The following is a 14,597-nucleotide window of genomic DNA, read 5'->3' as shown; positions in this document are numbered from 1 at the left end:
ATCTATCTCTCAGTTACTCACTTTGTATACTCAAACTGTCTATCTGTGGTTCCTCTTTTTGAGCTACAAGTAGCCGATAAAGCGTTGGACGATGAAATCGAGGACCTCCAATTAAATGCAAACTACGTATCAGTACCACGGTTCACGAATGTTACTGTCCCTGCTTATTGGGACCTCATAATATTCCTTTTCTGATTTATACAGCGAAGAAGCCAGCGGCGCAAATGATGCAAGCGACTTTGGTGAAACAAGCGGCGCCGAAACTGTGAGTGTGGAGATAAATCCAGCCAACCTCATTGATGCGCCTTGCAAGAAGGTTAAGTTGAGAATTGAAATGTTGTTGAAGCGATGGAGAAGGTTTTTCAAACCGAGTGTATCATATTTTGTCTGAAATTATCTGCATTGGCAAGGTGTGTGGTCTGGCCAGCCATGCAAGTATAAGTCCAAATCCAGACGATGATGATGAAACGGTACGTGGTTTCTACTCCATCGTATATTGTCCCACATGTTATCCATAATTGAAAGCTGAATTGAAGATAATCCTCCAATTGGGTTTCTTATGTTGCCTAGATGTTGCCTAGATGTTGCCTAGATGTTGCCTAGATGTTGCTCAAACTTTAATTTTTTTTTGTATATAGTGTTTAATGAATTAATGCACCTTTCAAACAATGTTGTTTCGTGTTCTGTTAGGTTTCATTGCTCTCAATCCTAGAAGAATGCTTCTTTATTTAACTAAAATCAAGTATCATAGAAGAACTTCAAAGCGCAAGTTTGATGATTTTCTAAAGTGCTATTGTCATGACATCTCATATGATCAAATTTACATAGCTGTCATAGAGTCACTTCTGCTGAATATCGCCTTCTTGGGGTTTTCTAACGACACCGCTACTCTGAGTCGAACTATTGGGATTGTGTAGTATAGCGATTGCGAAGATCATGAGTTCGTGTTATTAAGCTAAGGGATGTATTGATATAAACCTAAGTATATAGCAAATGGAGATACTAAAGTTAGGTCCTTATGTGTCGTGTCGCGCATTAGTTATGACAAGTCCACGACAATCGACACCAAAAGTTGTTTGTTGTGTATAAACATATTTGCTGAGAGCAAATTAATCATGTACTTTATATTTATAAAGTAAAGTTGTTTGCGCAATTGCCTAAAGCTAACGATAAGCTACAGTAATATATATATATATATGGATAGATAGAAAACTATAACATATATAAACGAGTACGCACACTGTATGTTAGTTTCTGAATCATTGTCGTGCTTTCTTATCTTGTGACAATATTGATAAATTCCTCGTGTCTGTTTTGTTTTGCGTCATTCTTTTTTTTTTTTTTTTAAAAAAAAACTCTCTCTTTATCTCTATCTCTATCTCTATCTCTTTTATCGTTCTATATATATGTATACTGTATATTACAGTTTTAATTGGTACAATACAGTAAGAGGTTAAGAGATATATGTATATATTACTATACAACTATTATTCAATAACTAAATGTGTTACATGTTTGAGTATTCGATTAGTCATAGTACATACATGATAACGTAGTATACAGTCTATGTATTTGTTATAGGTTATTGTAATACATTTATATTATACAGTGTACAATAGATATATTACTAATATAGTTTATACAAGTTATAACGTTATAATGTATATACAAACACTCTTACTTTACATACAGTACACACACAGTGTTTATCATTTTAATCTTTTTATTTTTTTATTTTTATTTTTTTTTAGTTTTTAGTTTTTAGTTTTGGTACAACTCACTTACTCACTTACTTACTTACTTACTTACTCACTTACTTACTCACTTACTTACTCACAACACTGTACAGCACTCAATACATACACCAGTGGCAAACACATTTTCATCAACCTCACTACATTGCACACCACACTAGAATCTACAAAAAAAAAGAAAGAAAACGATTACTATTACTACTGTAACTAGCTTCCTTGTCTGAAAGTAAGTTTCATTAGTAGATGACTTGGTACTAAAAATGTCAGACAACCATAAACAATCAATACCTCAAAATAACCACCACCAAAATCAGTTGCATCAACACCAACAACGACAACAACAACGACAACAACAACAACAACAACAACAACAACAATCACCTTTTGGTGTTAGTAATCGCTTTATCCAACACCATTTCCCCAATACAGTAGCAGCAGTAGCAGCAGCAACAACAGCAGGAGCCACAACAATAACGTCTGCACCAACAACGACGCCACAGCAACAATCTCCCATGCAACAACCCCCTTTCTACAACGACAGAGCAACACGAGTACCTGCTGTTTCTCAGGCAACTTCAACTGCAACAGCCAGTACCACAGCCACATCTACACTATCTGCTAGTCTAGCCTCGAATGCAACAACTACTGGCAAAACTGATTATATTGGGATCTATGCAATAGGACGTGAAATTGGCAAGGGATCTTTTGCTATCGTATACAAAGGTTATGATACGACCACTAATAAACCAGTGGCTATCAAGTCGGTGTACCGATCCAAATTGAAGTCAAAAAAGCTTGTCGAGAATTTGGAGATTGAAATTCAAATTTTGAAAACAATGAAACATCCTCATATAGTAGGGTTACTTGATTATAAACAAACTGCTGCTCATTTCCATTTGGTTATGGATTACTGCTCAATGGGAGATTTGTCTTATTTCATACGAAGAAGAAGTCAGCTCGTCAAGACTCATCCCGTTATTTCAAGTTTATTGCAAAGATATCCCTCACCACCTAATTCACATGGATTGAATCAAGTATTGATTTTGCACTTTCTTCGTCAGCTAGCATCAGCTTTACTGTTTTTGAGGGAAAAAAGCTTGGTACATCGTGACATTAAACCGCAAAATTTACTCTTGTGCCCTCCTTTACATTCAAAACAAGAATTTATTGACGGTAGCTATAGTGGTATGTGGGAATTACCAATTTTAAAAATTGCTGACTTTGGATTTGCTAGATTTCTACCTTCAACATCGATGGCGGAAACTTTATGTGGATCTCCCCTTTACATGGCTCCTGAAATATTGCGTTATGAGAAATACAATGCTAAAGCAGATTTATGGTCAGTAGGAGCTGTGTTGTATGAGATGGCTGTTGGCAAGCCACCGTTCAAAGCGGGGAACCATATCGAGCTATTGAGGAATATTGAAAAAGCTAATGATAGGATAAAGTTCCCATCGGCTGCTGAAGTCCCAGAATCATTGAAGCAGTTGATTAAGTCGCTTTTGAAGTATAATCCCACTGAAAGAATTTCGTTTCAAGAGTTTTTCAATGATGATTTGATTACTTGCGATTTGGATGACACTGATAAGCCTTTAGAAACGTCCAATATGGACGAGGACTTGTTTATCAGTGAATACATTAGTCCCATCAAGCCATCAGAGAGGTCTCAGTTTGTCAAAAATGATGCCACGGTAACTCCGATGACACCTGCATTTAGTCACAATACACAAGAGACAGCCCCTCTTCTGATGCGTAACCAGACAAAACAGAGTATTACCAAGACTGAATCGGATAAGGCTCCTACAAACGGTTTTGAGTTGGGCAAAGCTGACGTGAATAACAACGAGAAAAGAAATGATGGCGATAAGATTGCCCAAGGAGGCTTTCGCCAAGACGGATTCAGAGATGAACCTTCACATGATGATGATATCAAAAGATTAATTGACAATAATAGTCCTGACCCGGAACACCTTAGTCAGTCAATAGTTAATAAGAATCCAACCCGTTTCAAACCAAGAAGGGATGACTTGATTCTTGAAAAGGACTACGTGGTTGTGGAAAAAAGAGTTGTTGAGGTCAACGCAGTGGCTGATGAGCTTGCTCGTGCAGGCGCCGGTGCCGATGCGATGAGTGATCCAAGGGACCACTTTGGTGAGGGTAGATCTAAAGAACAACATCGATCTTTACAAAAGAATCGCAAAAATTCATCTGGTGGATACCAACGAAGACCCAGCTTTACTGATCGCCGAATATCTATTTCTATATCGCCTACAAATGCCTTGAGCAAAGCGATTGGTCTTGCTCTGCATCGCCTATTCGGAGCAAACAATGTCCCATTCTTGAGCAATCAAGCAACCCAGAGTACTGCAACAACTGAAGAAGGAACCGATGGTCAAAATAGCAACAACAAAAGCGCATCATTTTCAACAGTAATGTCTAGTCCTAACTTTGCCAACAACAATCTTTTGCAAAAGTTGAATCTTCCAGTATCGTCGACATTGGCTACCACAATCCCTGGAGATGATAAACAACTTACCCCTGATGAAATTGTCTTGAATAAATTGGAAACCATTGCTACGAAGTCGCATGCAGTGAACTTATTCGCTGATGTGAAATTCAGTCAATTGATTCCCAGCCCTCCTTCGTCTGATGATGCGGGTCACGATTTCTTGAATCAAAATGACGCTTTGCCTCCTAAAATTGTTCGTACCATATGTGAAGAAGGCATTGTTCTTTACGTGAAAGCTTTGTCACTCTTGGCGAAAGGAATGTCAGTTGCCAGTGAATGGTGGTATGACCTGTTCAACAATGCAGTAGGCGCTGATCTTGGCGATGTTCATGACGCAAAACGGGATGTTCGGGTAACAATGAAGATAAATCAATTGGTCCAATGGATAAGAGATAAGTTCAATGAATGTTTGGAAAAAGCAGAATTTGTAAAGTTGAGGCTACAAGAGGCTAATAAAGCCATTGCGAAAGATGAGGATCTCCAGTCCATACCTGAAAACGAGCCTGATTCACGAAAGGTGATAGCTGAGAGATTGATTTTTGATAGAGCATTGGAGATGTCCAGAAATGCAGCGGTTAATGAGTTGGTGAAGGAAGACTTGAAAGGTTGTGAATTGGCATATAGTACCGCGATCTGGATGCTCGAGCTGCTTTTGGATGAAGATGAACCCACGGATGACCACGCCAATGAACACAAGTTGGATAATGAGGATAAAATAATGGTTGAGAAATTCATCGTTAGTATTGGCAACAGGTTGTCGGTTTTGAAGAAGAAAATGGAATCAATGTAGGGGTTCGGGGAGACTTTGCAGGTGCCATGTTTTATGCTTGAATCAATTGTTTGGGATTGTTTTTTGTTTACTCCGTTTTCTTTTTTTTTTTTTTCAATGAATTTTCATTTCTGGCGGATTTAATAGAGTGAAAGTATTTTCTAATGCAATTATGGTTTTTGAAATTATATTGTTTTTGACGTTTGTGGATGATGAAGATTGTAGCGAATAATTTGCGCAATTAAGTAAGGTCATTTGTTCACTCTAGTGTCTTCTCATAGTATAAAAATGCCATATGGGTAGGTTAAATCTATCCATATTGACCAGTCTTGTAACTAGTTTTATATGTATAAATGCGAAACTTATGCAAAGAATAATACTACTTCCATAGAGTGGAGGTTGCAAAGACATGAATTACAATATATATTTCTTCTTAGATAGTTTTGAGACTCATTTTATTGTATTATATTTGTAATTAAACCAAAGACAATGATAAAATGGTGTATATAGTCGTGTACAATTATTGTTGCAAAACAAAGCGTGTTGCAATGTATTTATTTTTTTCTCTTTAATCATACATAATTGTTCATGCCTCCCCACAAAGACACAAATCCTGATACTAAAAACGACACAATTATCTACGTCATTGTGACAATTTATCCAAAGTATGCAACTAGCTAACATATTTCCCCATACTGATCCCAATAATACTTGCTGTTAAAAAGAGTTGGCAAACTCGAGGGCTTTAAATACTAACCTGTACTGTTTCACTTTTTAGTTCTCAGGTTTTAGTCAGCTTTACTTTCATTTCTCTAAAGTACAGGATGCACTGATCAAAACGTACGTGCATCGAGTTTGTAAAGCATCATGAAATCCAGGAGACAATGTGGGGCTCTCGAAAGAAATAAAAACGTCAATGTAGAGACTGTCCTTGCACTCAACCAGCCGCCGCAGCAGTGTTGCAGGCATGAATGTGTACAAGCGCCTGTAATACACCTCCACTTAGAAGCGGCGAATCTACTGCACCAAAATCTCTGAGGCTCCAGTAACGCATAATATGGTAGCAAAACTGCCAGATTCTGCACCCACCTGGTTTGGAAAGCTCCCACACGTCAGCTCGAGCTTGATTCTCGTTTTTCGGTGTTAACGCATGTGTCTACGATATATAAACTCTAAACCTCACTGATAACAGCCACAAGAAGGAAAAGGACCCGAGATGTCTGTAGCTTAAGCTGCAGCATAACATGTGCTCTGAAGTGAAACGTATAGCTGCAAAAGAGATGTTCGATCAGGTTTCGATTAGGTGCAATTTTTTTTGGTGAGAGTGGTTTGTATAGTGCACCACTTTTAGGGGGGAAGAAAGAATGTGTGTGCACTTTGTTTTTGTGCATAACAAATTCCCACACAAGATTGCAGTAATTGAATACCACCTCCTCTTCAAAGGATAGCTTGTGAACTTTCTGTCTTCCAATACGGGACATTACAATCATTATAGAAATTACTGTAATCACTAGAAGATGGTGAATACTACGTCTGATGCCATTCAAGGTTAAGTTTCGAGACACGAGTTAAATAATACTAATGTGCCAGTTTTATACACCAAGGTTGAGATTTATCATCCAATTGAGTCTCTAGATGACAATCAATCAGTCAAGCTGGAGTATCATCAAACGAATGAAGAGGATGGAGGTTACAGTTGACAAAGATCAGTGGCTACGGTAACTATGTCGGTCACAGTGGGGGTGTAAAAGAAGTATACCAATTAATTTTGCCGCCAGAATTTAATGTATTTGTTTGGGTCACAACCGTTTGATGAAGTTGATGAAGTTGCAAGAGGTGGACGTTTCAGACATGATGGATACTGATAATGATATCTTGGCCCAAAACCAAACTGCACGTTTCTGGATCCCGAAATGAACCAATCAACTTATGCGATTGCTCTAGTTTCAACTTGCTGCAAGGGTCGCTGATTGTGGTTGCAACCAAACTTCTGTCAATGAAATGCAAGATCCTTACAAGAAGACAACATATTCTAAAGTCAGATTGGTGGATGAGGGAAACCATACGAGATCCAATCATGAGCATTGTGGTGATCGTCATCCAAGTGGACCCCCAACACTCTCTATTCATGGACCAACCCAGAAGCATTTGAAAGTTCATGCAGCCACATTCAGTGAATTGCGTCATAAATAAGAGAGGGAGACCAACTCATTGGAACTGAAACAGACTCGTTGTGGAATACTTTTCAATGGAAATACTGACGAGCCCAATATGTTTATAGATACTATCTGATACACACCTGTTACTTCCTGATGGTTCTCACAAATTATCGTTATCCTGAGTGGACCGAATGTGAGGTGCTTTTTGAGAATATCCACCACTGCTAATGACTTGACAATTACAAAACGGGACATGCTATTTCAAGTAAATTGTGAATTATCGATTAGAGAACATAAACCAAGCAGCAGATCTCAATGTGAAGGCAGTCAAAAGTCTCGCTCCACCCAGGTGAAGCTTTGCCGCACCGGAACATGCAACAAGGAAGCAGACAACCATGGAAAGAAGGAAACTAACATTTGCAAAGTAGCCACACATGGACACAAGTGGAGAGTCTTAGCCAGCGAAAACTAAACTTGTTTATGCACTCTGGTCACAAAAGGAGCAGAGTTAATGGCGCCCATGCAAAGAAAGCATCCACTTGACTTGGAAAGACGAGTTTACACTGAAAATACCAAACAGAGAGCTCGCTTTAACATTGAAGGGCAGTATTAGTTGGCTATTGTTACGTACACAGAAAATGATGATTGCCTCCATGGTCCACGATAATCAACTTGACGATGCCAGTGACTATGGACATCTGAATTCAAAGCTATATCGTCTCTGTAACCTCTCTACGTCCTGTATATTGAACAGCCCTAGTAGTTTGTCTCATCTCTCAGTGCAACCACACACCAGAATGAGCTGCACCCGGACCGCAACTTTTTCTTATCCTTATTAATCGCAAAAACCTCGCATTTATACATAAACTATTTTGCATCCACACACCAAATATAAACCTCATCAGCACTCGAAACACGTTCACGAACCAAAAATGAGTGCTCACCCAAATCAATTTTACACCCCTTCATCAACAACAAACGCATCCGTACCCCAGTTGTCGGTGCATATGAATGCCAGGGAAAAAACTTGACCCCGTACTTAAAACTCCCAGGATAATTACAAGAGACTATGTGGTTAGTAAAGAGAGAAAAACCAAACCCTGGAGTCACAAATACTGAGCGAATGCGGCTCCGATTTGGTACAAGTCTGTGTCATGAGAGCTTGATTCCGAGACAAGAGACTGGAATTGTAGCATGAACAAGATCACGACTTTTTGCATAACGTATTAGATCTTATAAACATACTAAACTGATTTTTGTATAAAATATTAAGTAAAACAAAAGAAGCAACGAATTAAACTGGAAACCACTTTGGTGCACTGGCGCACAGGTAACTCTAGAATATTAAGGTTTACACACAAAGGATCTAGGATTGGAGATATTCTAGATTGGACAACATTCAAATCCTACTAATATTTGCTTAACATTGAACGGGAATGCAGTCTCTTGAGGACCAGCCAATGCTATGTTAGTAAGCTATGCCCTTTTGAACTATACTCATGGCAAGTAAAGTTTCAAATGTAAACCTAAAGCTGGAGTTGGTGAATGACGTGGCTTACGATAGAGAGGTTCGATTTGATATAGTAAAAAGCGCAAAAGCATAAACTTCACCGTTTATTTGTCCAATGAAAGACTAGAGATTTGAAGAAGGATTTAGGAAAATTAATAGCAAATTGTGAAGAGTAATACTAAAAAAAGATCTATCGGGTTAGATTTAAAAAAACAACGACTAGATTAACTCCACGTCTATCGAACACCATAAAACTTTGCTTGGCCTCAACGCAACTTATTCGACTGCTAGGACCTACATCTTGCGAGAATTTTATATGCAATTATTTTTTCGTACTCTACAATGTCCCTGAAATTAATCTTCAAACAAGATACTTTTGAATTCCGACAAGTAATGGCAACAAAAACCTATGAAAAGTTTGTAGCATACCCAGAAAGCATCCGATGAAACTGATCTCAACTACCTCTCTCATATCTTTATTTTGAAATTCTTCTTGAAAGCTGAGTTCTTTCTTATTTTAGTTCTTAAATTATATCCCCCTCACATGGTGGCGTTTCCGATGTTTCAAAGAAAATGCAGAATTTGTTCACTTTTCTTTATGCTCTGATCATCTTAAACCAATATTGGTGAACTTAACCAAACAAGTTTCTATGAAATGCAGTGGTCTGCCCCTCAGAGCAACAAGCAACGAATCCCCCTTCTGGAATTGGTTGTCCAAGACGCTTCAATTTAGTTAGCTACTTTACTAAATATACTACGTATCAATTGTTTCGTTTGTTTAAAATTGTATTTGTGATGCTCAAAAATTGTGATGGTTCCTACATGTTTGATTTTGTGCCTTGGGGTCGGGAACTTATGCCACAGATGTGCACCAAATCGGAGTTGGATCTTTACACATTCCGTTTTTTTAGCCCCTGGGCAACTTCTTTCAGCACTCAATGTGAGGTACTGTGTTGCCTATGTGTCTCGCTTGTATGGCCAAATTTTTTTTATTCATGCTTGGAAACACTAACTGTTGTCGGTATGGATGCCTTTGTGCTTGATGAACATTTGCATGATGTGTGGATGCAATTACCCTTGGTTTAAGTATAGTGAGTAAACACAAAATCGTTCCTGTACGGGTGCAAAACCGTTGGTGTACGGGTGTAATATCATTGGAGCTTGGGAGCGAAATCTTTGCGCTAAGGATGCGATGAGGGTGTAAAAAGGTTACGGTGGAGGTGCAACTTGCATTGATGACCGGAGGCAATGAATACTTCTGTGTGGGTGCGTGCTATGCTGAGGTTAATTTCCAGTGTGATCGTGCAAATATACAAGACGTAGATATATTACAAAAAAAAAAAAGAGATAATGTTGTATTCAAATGTCATCATCTCGTGGGTACGCGATAATATCCAGTTACTGTTTTTCAATATGGGAGCGAACCTCCTGTTTCGTTTGATAGTTTAAGCTCTTTTTTCTAAGTTAATGCTTATTTTGCATGGGTGCCATCACCTCTGCCTTTAGTAGGACCAGGGTGCACAATCAGACCGATCGTCGTCGTCTTTTGTTTATTCTCTCCTTTTGTGTTCATTTGCGGCTACTTTGCATACATTAGTTTCCTTCTTTCCATGGTTGTCTGCTTCCTTGTTGCATGTTCCGGTGCGGCAAAGCTTCACCTGGGTGGAGCGAGACTTTTGACTGCCTTCACATTGAGATCTGCTGCTTGGTTTATGTTCTCTAATCGATAATTCACAATTTACTTGAAATAGCATGTCCCGTTTTGTAATTGCCAAGTCATCACCAGTGGAGAATATTCTCAAAAAGCACCTTGCAGTCGCTTCACTCAGGTTTTTGATCATCTGTGACAACCATCAGGAGGTGGCAGGTGTGTATCAGATAGTATCTTTAAACATATTGGGCTAGCTAGTATTTCCATTGAAAAGTATTCCACAGCGAGTCTGCTTCAGTTCCAATGAGTTTGTCTCCCTCTCTTTTCTATGACGCCATTCATCGAATGTGGCTGCATGAACTTTCAAATGCTTCTGGGTTGGTCCATGAATAGACAGGGTTGGGGGTCCACTTGGATTACGATCACCACAGTGCTCATGATTGGATCTCGTATGGTTTCCCTCATCCACCAATCTGACTTTAGAATAAGTTATCTTGGTGCCAGGTTCTTTCATTGACAGAAGTTTGGCTGCGACCACAAGCAGCGACCCTTGCAGCAAGTTGAAAACTAGAGCAATCGCATAAGTTGATTGGTTCATTTCGGGATCCAGAAACGTGCAGTTTGGTTGTGGGCCAAGATATCATTATCAGTATCCATCATGTCTGAAACGTCCACCTTTTGCAACTTCATCAACTTCATCAAACGGTTGTGACCCAGACAAATACACTGAATACTGACTGCGTAATCAATTAGTGTAGCCGAGGTACACCTCGCACTGTGACCGAGATAGCTTGTTGGCTCGTTAACCCCTAACAAATGTAGCCTCCATCCACCTCTTTGAGATTCACATTTAATGGTACTCCAGCTTGATTGATTGATTACTATCTGCACACTCGATTGGATGATAGATCGCCATTTGGTGCCTAAAACTGGCACATCAGTATTACTGAACCCGTGTCTCGAAACTTAGTCGTAATTGGCAGGCATCAGGCATAGTATTCACCATCCTCTAATCATTACGGTAATTTCCATAATGATTGTGATGTCCCGTATTGGAAGATAGCAGATTCACAGTTACCCTTTAAAGAGGAAGTTGTGTTCAATTACTGCAATCTTGTGTGGGAACTTGTTTATGCACAAAAACAAAGTGCACACACATTCTTTCTTCCCCCCTAAAAGTGGTGCACTATACAAGCCACTCTCACCAAAAAAAATTGCACCTAATCGAAACCTGATCGAAACATCTTTTTTGCAGCTATACGTTTCACTTCCAAGCACATGTTATGCTGCAGCTTAAGCTACAGACATCTCGGGTCCTTTTCCTTCTTGAGGCTGTTATCAGTGAGGTTTAGAGTTTACATAGTTTAGACACATGCGTTAACACCGAAAAACGAGAATCAAGCTCGAGCTGACGTGTGGGAGCTTTCCAAACCAGGTGGGTGCAGGATCTGGCAGTTTTGCTACCATATTATGCGTTACTGGAGCCTCAGAGATTTTGGTGCAGTAGATTCGCCGCTTCTAAGTGGAGGTGTATTACAGGCGCTTGTACACATTCATTGTCGCAGATTTTGATGTCGGAAGACTAAATGCAGAGCATCGCGTGAATGCTGAAGCGTTAACGGTGTGAAGGATCTTGTGTTAGGGAATGCAGGGGAGCCCACTAGAAATTGTCTATTGTAGCTTTGTTGAATTTGATTTTTTTTTTTAGTGAGCTACTTGTAAATCTATATAGTGATCACCTTCTATACCAACGGAGAAATGAAGCTAGTACAGCTTAGATCATCCAACTGTTCAACAATTTCAATTTTCGATAGTGCTTCGAAGATCCTTCCATACCAAAAGCGAGATCTTTTAAATACCAAAAAGCAAAAACAATCGAAGCATAAACCACTATATAAATGACAAGTTTGAAAACTCGAGGCACGTACCTATTGCGTCCAGCTAGTTTATCCATGAAAAACCCCGTCAGGAAGATTGCAAAATATAAAGCAGGAACATAATGATGCAAATACTTGACTCTTCCCATGACGATAAAGGGTAAATAGTGCAATACCCATCCAAGAATTGGTAAAATACACTGAGCAATCAAGGTATCAGTTAAGATGCCGGTGTTTTCACATTGTCTTTGATATTTGAACAATGTAAACAACATATAAATTGCACCAAAAACAATTCCAATATTCGACAACCAAGTAACAACTGGGTTCCCCATCAAGAAAAACTTGGTGTCATCATCACCCCATCCGCACATTCTTAATCCAGTATTTAAAATTGGCCATTCCCACCACTCAGAACTCAATTTATCAAATTTGTCTGGGTCGGGAACAAGAGCATTATTTGACGCCATCATTCCATAATTTAAAAGCACAAATTCCTTCCAAAATTTCGGATTTGGAGGAACATATTCAGTTTCAGGAGTTGGCAAATGTTCATTGCGGTGTTCTTCTACATTCCACCATGTGGTTTTGTCCTGGGAAAAAAAAGGGTATTTGCAAACAACTTCACCTTGTTGGTAACCCCATGAAGGTAATGAGTTACCCGTGGTGGCGAGAAAACATCCAAGTTCTTTATGTTTCAATCGGAATGCTGTTGAGATGGGATGTAACTCCAATTCGTTTTCATCTTGGAAATGTTTTGATCGAGAAATCTCTTGCGATTGTATGTCGAGTACCCAGTCATGGGCTGTAAATGATACATTTGATAAAGGTGAACAGGAAACTTCGAAATATTTTTTGGTAATTGGTGCTGCAATCGGTTGTGCTCCCAAGTAATACCCAGTTTTGACGTGTTTTATCCTGATGGAGCTATCCTGAGTTATAAACTCACCAAGCTTTGAGCCACTGGCAAGTTCGACTTCAAATTCGTTGTTTTCATCCTTGAATCCGTATGTGGTGATTTGTTGATCGCCTGAACCTTCAGGATAACTGTGAGGATGTGAATGTAACAAGTTGGGAGACAAACCCTGCGAGCGAATTGTTACAATCGAGCCATCAGCAACAGTTCGTGGTCCAAATTGTAAATTATTTCCAATTAGTGATGCTTGTAGTAGCGTAGATATAGAACCATCTCCAGGACCAGTATGATTCAACACCATAAAATGAACTTTAAAAGCGAGCATATAAATAACGATTGGAACAAAGATCAATGAAGCAACTCTTAGTAACCAGTGTTTCACATACGACTTCAAATTCATGGAATCAGTTGAGGTCAATTGGAAAAACTTTACCATCAAATCATACACTATATACAACCCTACCAATACGGTAACAAAAAGGCCAACCCACTTTACAGAACAAACGCATCCAATTGAAACTCCTGTTAGTATAAACCATTTGAGCCCGGCTTTAGAAAATTCCTTTTGTTGAACACATGCCTGGTGGAGGTTGATCAAGCAAAAAAAAGTAAATACAGTAAAAAAAAGCAACATCGAATCGAGCAAGATGAACTTGGACAAGGTTAATGACAATTGCTCAAATATAACCATTAATGATATAAACCAACACGTCCAATGACTGAAACCCGCCAACACCGCCGTTCTGTATGCCAACGGTGTGACTAGTATACCAAAAACACAATTGAAAACCCGCATAAACACAAAGTCCATAGAATCAGGAAACTCTTTACCACTCTCAAACACAAAGTTCCCATCATATCCTGCCAAGTATCCCGAAAGAGCAACAAGAAGTTTGCCCAAGGGAGGATGAACGTCGAAATAGAATTCCCTTTTCAAATAGTAGGAGGCAAATTTACCAAAATGTGCTTCATCCCAAACCACGTACTTGGCTGCATCGATACGATATATTCGAACCAAGGCTGATAAAGCCGTTAGAATCAAGGGACTGAAAAATTTGATGAACTTTGAAGATATCGACAGCTGGCTCTGTATCTGCAACTTTGAAGTTTTTTCTATAATGTCCCTAATTTCATCGTCTTCGTCAAGTTTCTTTTGTCTCATGTTGTAGGATTGGTGTTGATTCAATGTAGTTTGTTTTCTGCGAATGACTGATTCTTCATGATTTTTGGAAAAGCCTGTAGAAAGAGATACAGGTACTGTTTCATTCAGTAGTCCTGACATATTGCACAATTGACCGTGGTGTTCACGTAATGGAACTAGTGCGTTGTCAAATGATGTTGTATGTTTCTTTTAAAGTATCAAGCATTTCTCACTGATTCACAACCTGCTTTTTTTTTTTTTTTTTTTTTTTTTTACAGAGATCGGCTTTTACAATGCTCCGCCCATTTTAA

The 14,597-nt window shown here is 39.0% G+C and overlaps 2 protein-coding genes across 2 annotated transcripts; one reads left to right on the top strand and one right to left on the bottom strand. All coding sequences in view use genetic code 12, as the record gives it.

The window, feature by feature from the left end:
- Positions 1-2,014: 2,014 nt before the first annotated feature.
- ATG1 (serine/threonine protein kinase) lies at positions 2,015-5,053 on the top strand (the record flags this gene model as incomplete). Its single annotated transcript, XM_036807563.1, has 1 exon — positions 2,015-5,053. The coding sequence occupies one exon, from the start codon at positions 2,015-2,017 to the stop codon at positions 5,051-5,053; it is 3,039 nt and encodes a 1,012-aa protein (XP_036664387.1).
- A 7,073-nt stretch (positions 5,054-12,126) lies between these two features.
- Positions 12,127-14,427, bottom strand: PMT6 (dolichyl-phosphate-mannose-protein mannosyltransferase; the record flags this gene model as incomplete). The annotated part of the gene is made up of 1 exon (XM_036807562.1): positions 12,127-14,427. The coding sequence occupies one exon, from the start codon at positions 14,425-14,427 to the stop codon at positions 12,127-12,129; it is 2,301 nt and encodes a 766-aa protein (XP_036664386.1).
- Between the last annotated feature and the right edge of the window lie 170 nt (positions 14,428-14,597).

This window comes from Candida parapsilosis, contig 005806 (genome assembly GCF_000182765.1).
Source record: "Candida parapsilosis strain CDC317 annotated contig 005806".
Taxonomy (NCBI): Eukaryota; Fungi; Ascomycota; class Pichiomycetes; order Serinales; family Debaryomycetaceae; genus Lodderomyces; species Lodderomyces parapsilosis.
The sequence above is the reverse complement of the archived record's forward strand: the minus strand, read 5'-3'. Positions and strand labels throughout refer to the sequence as shown.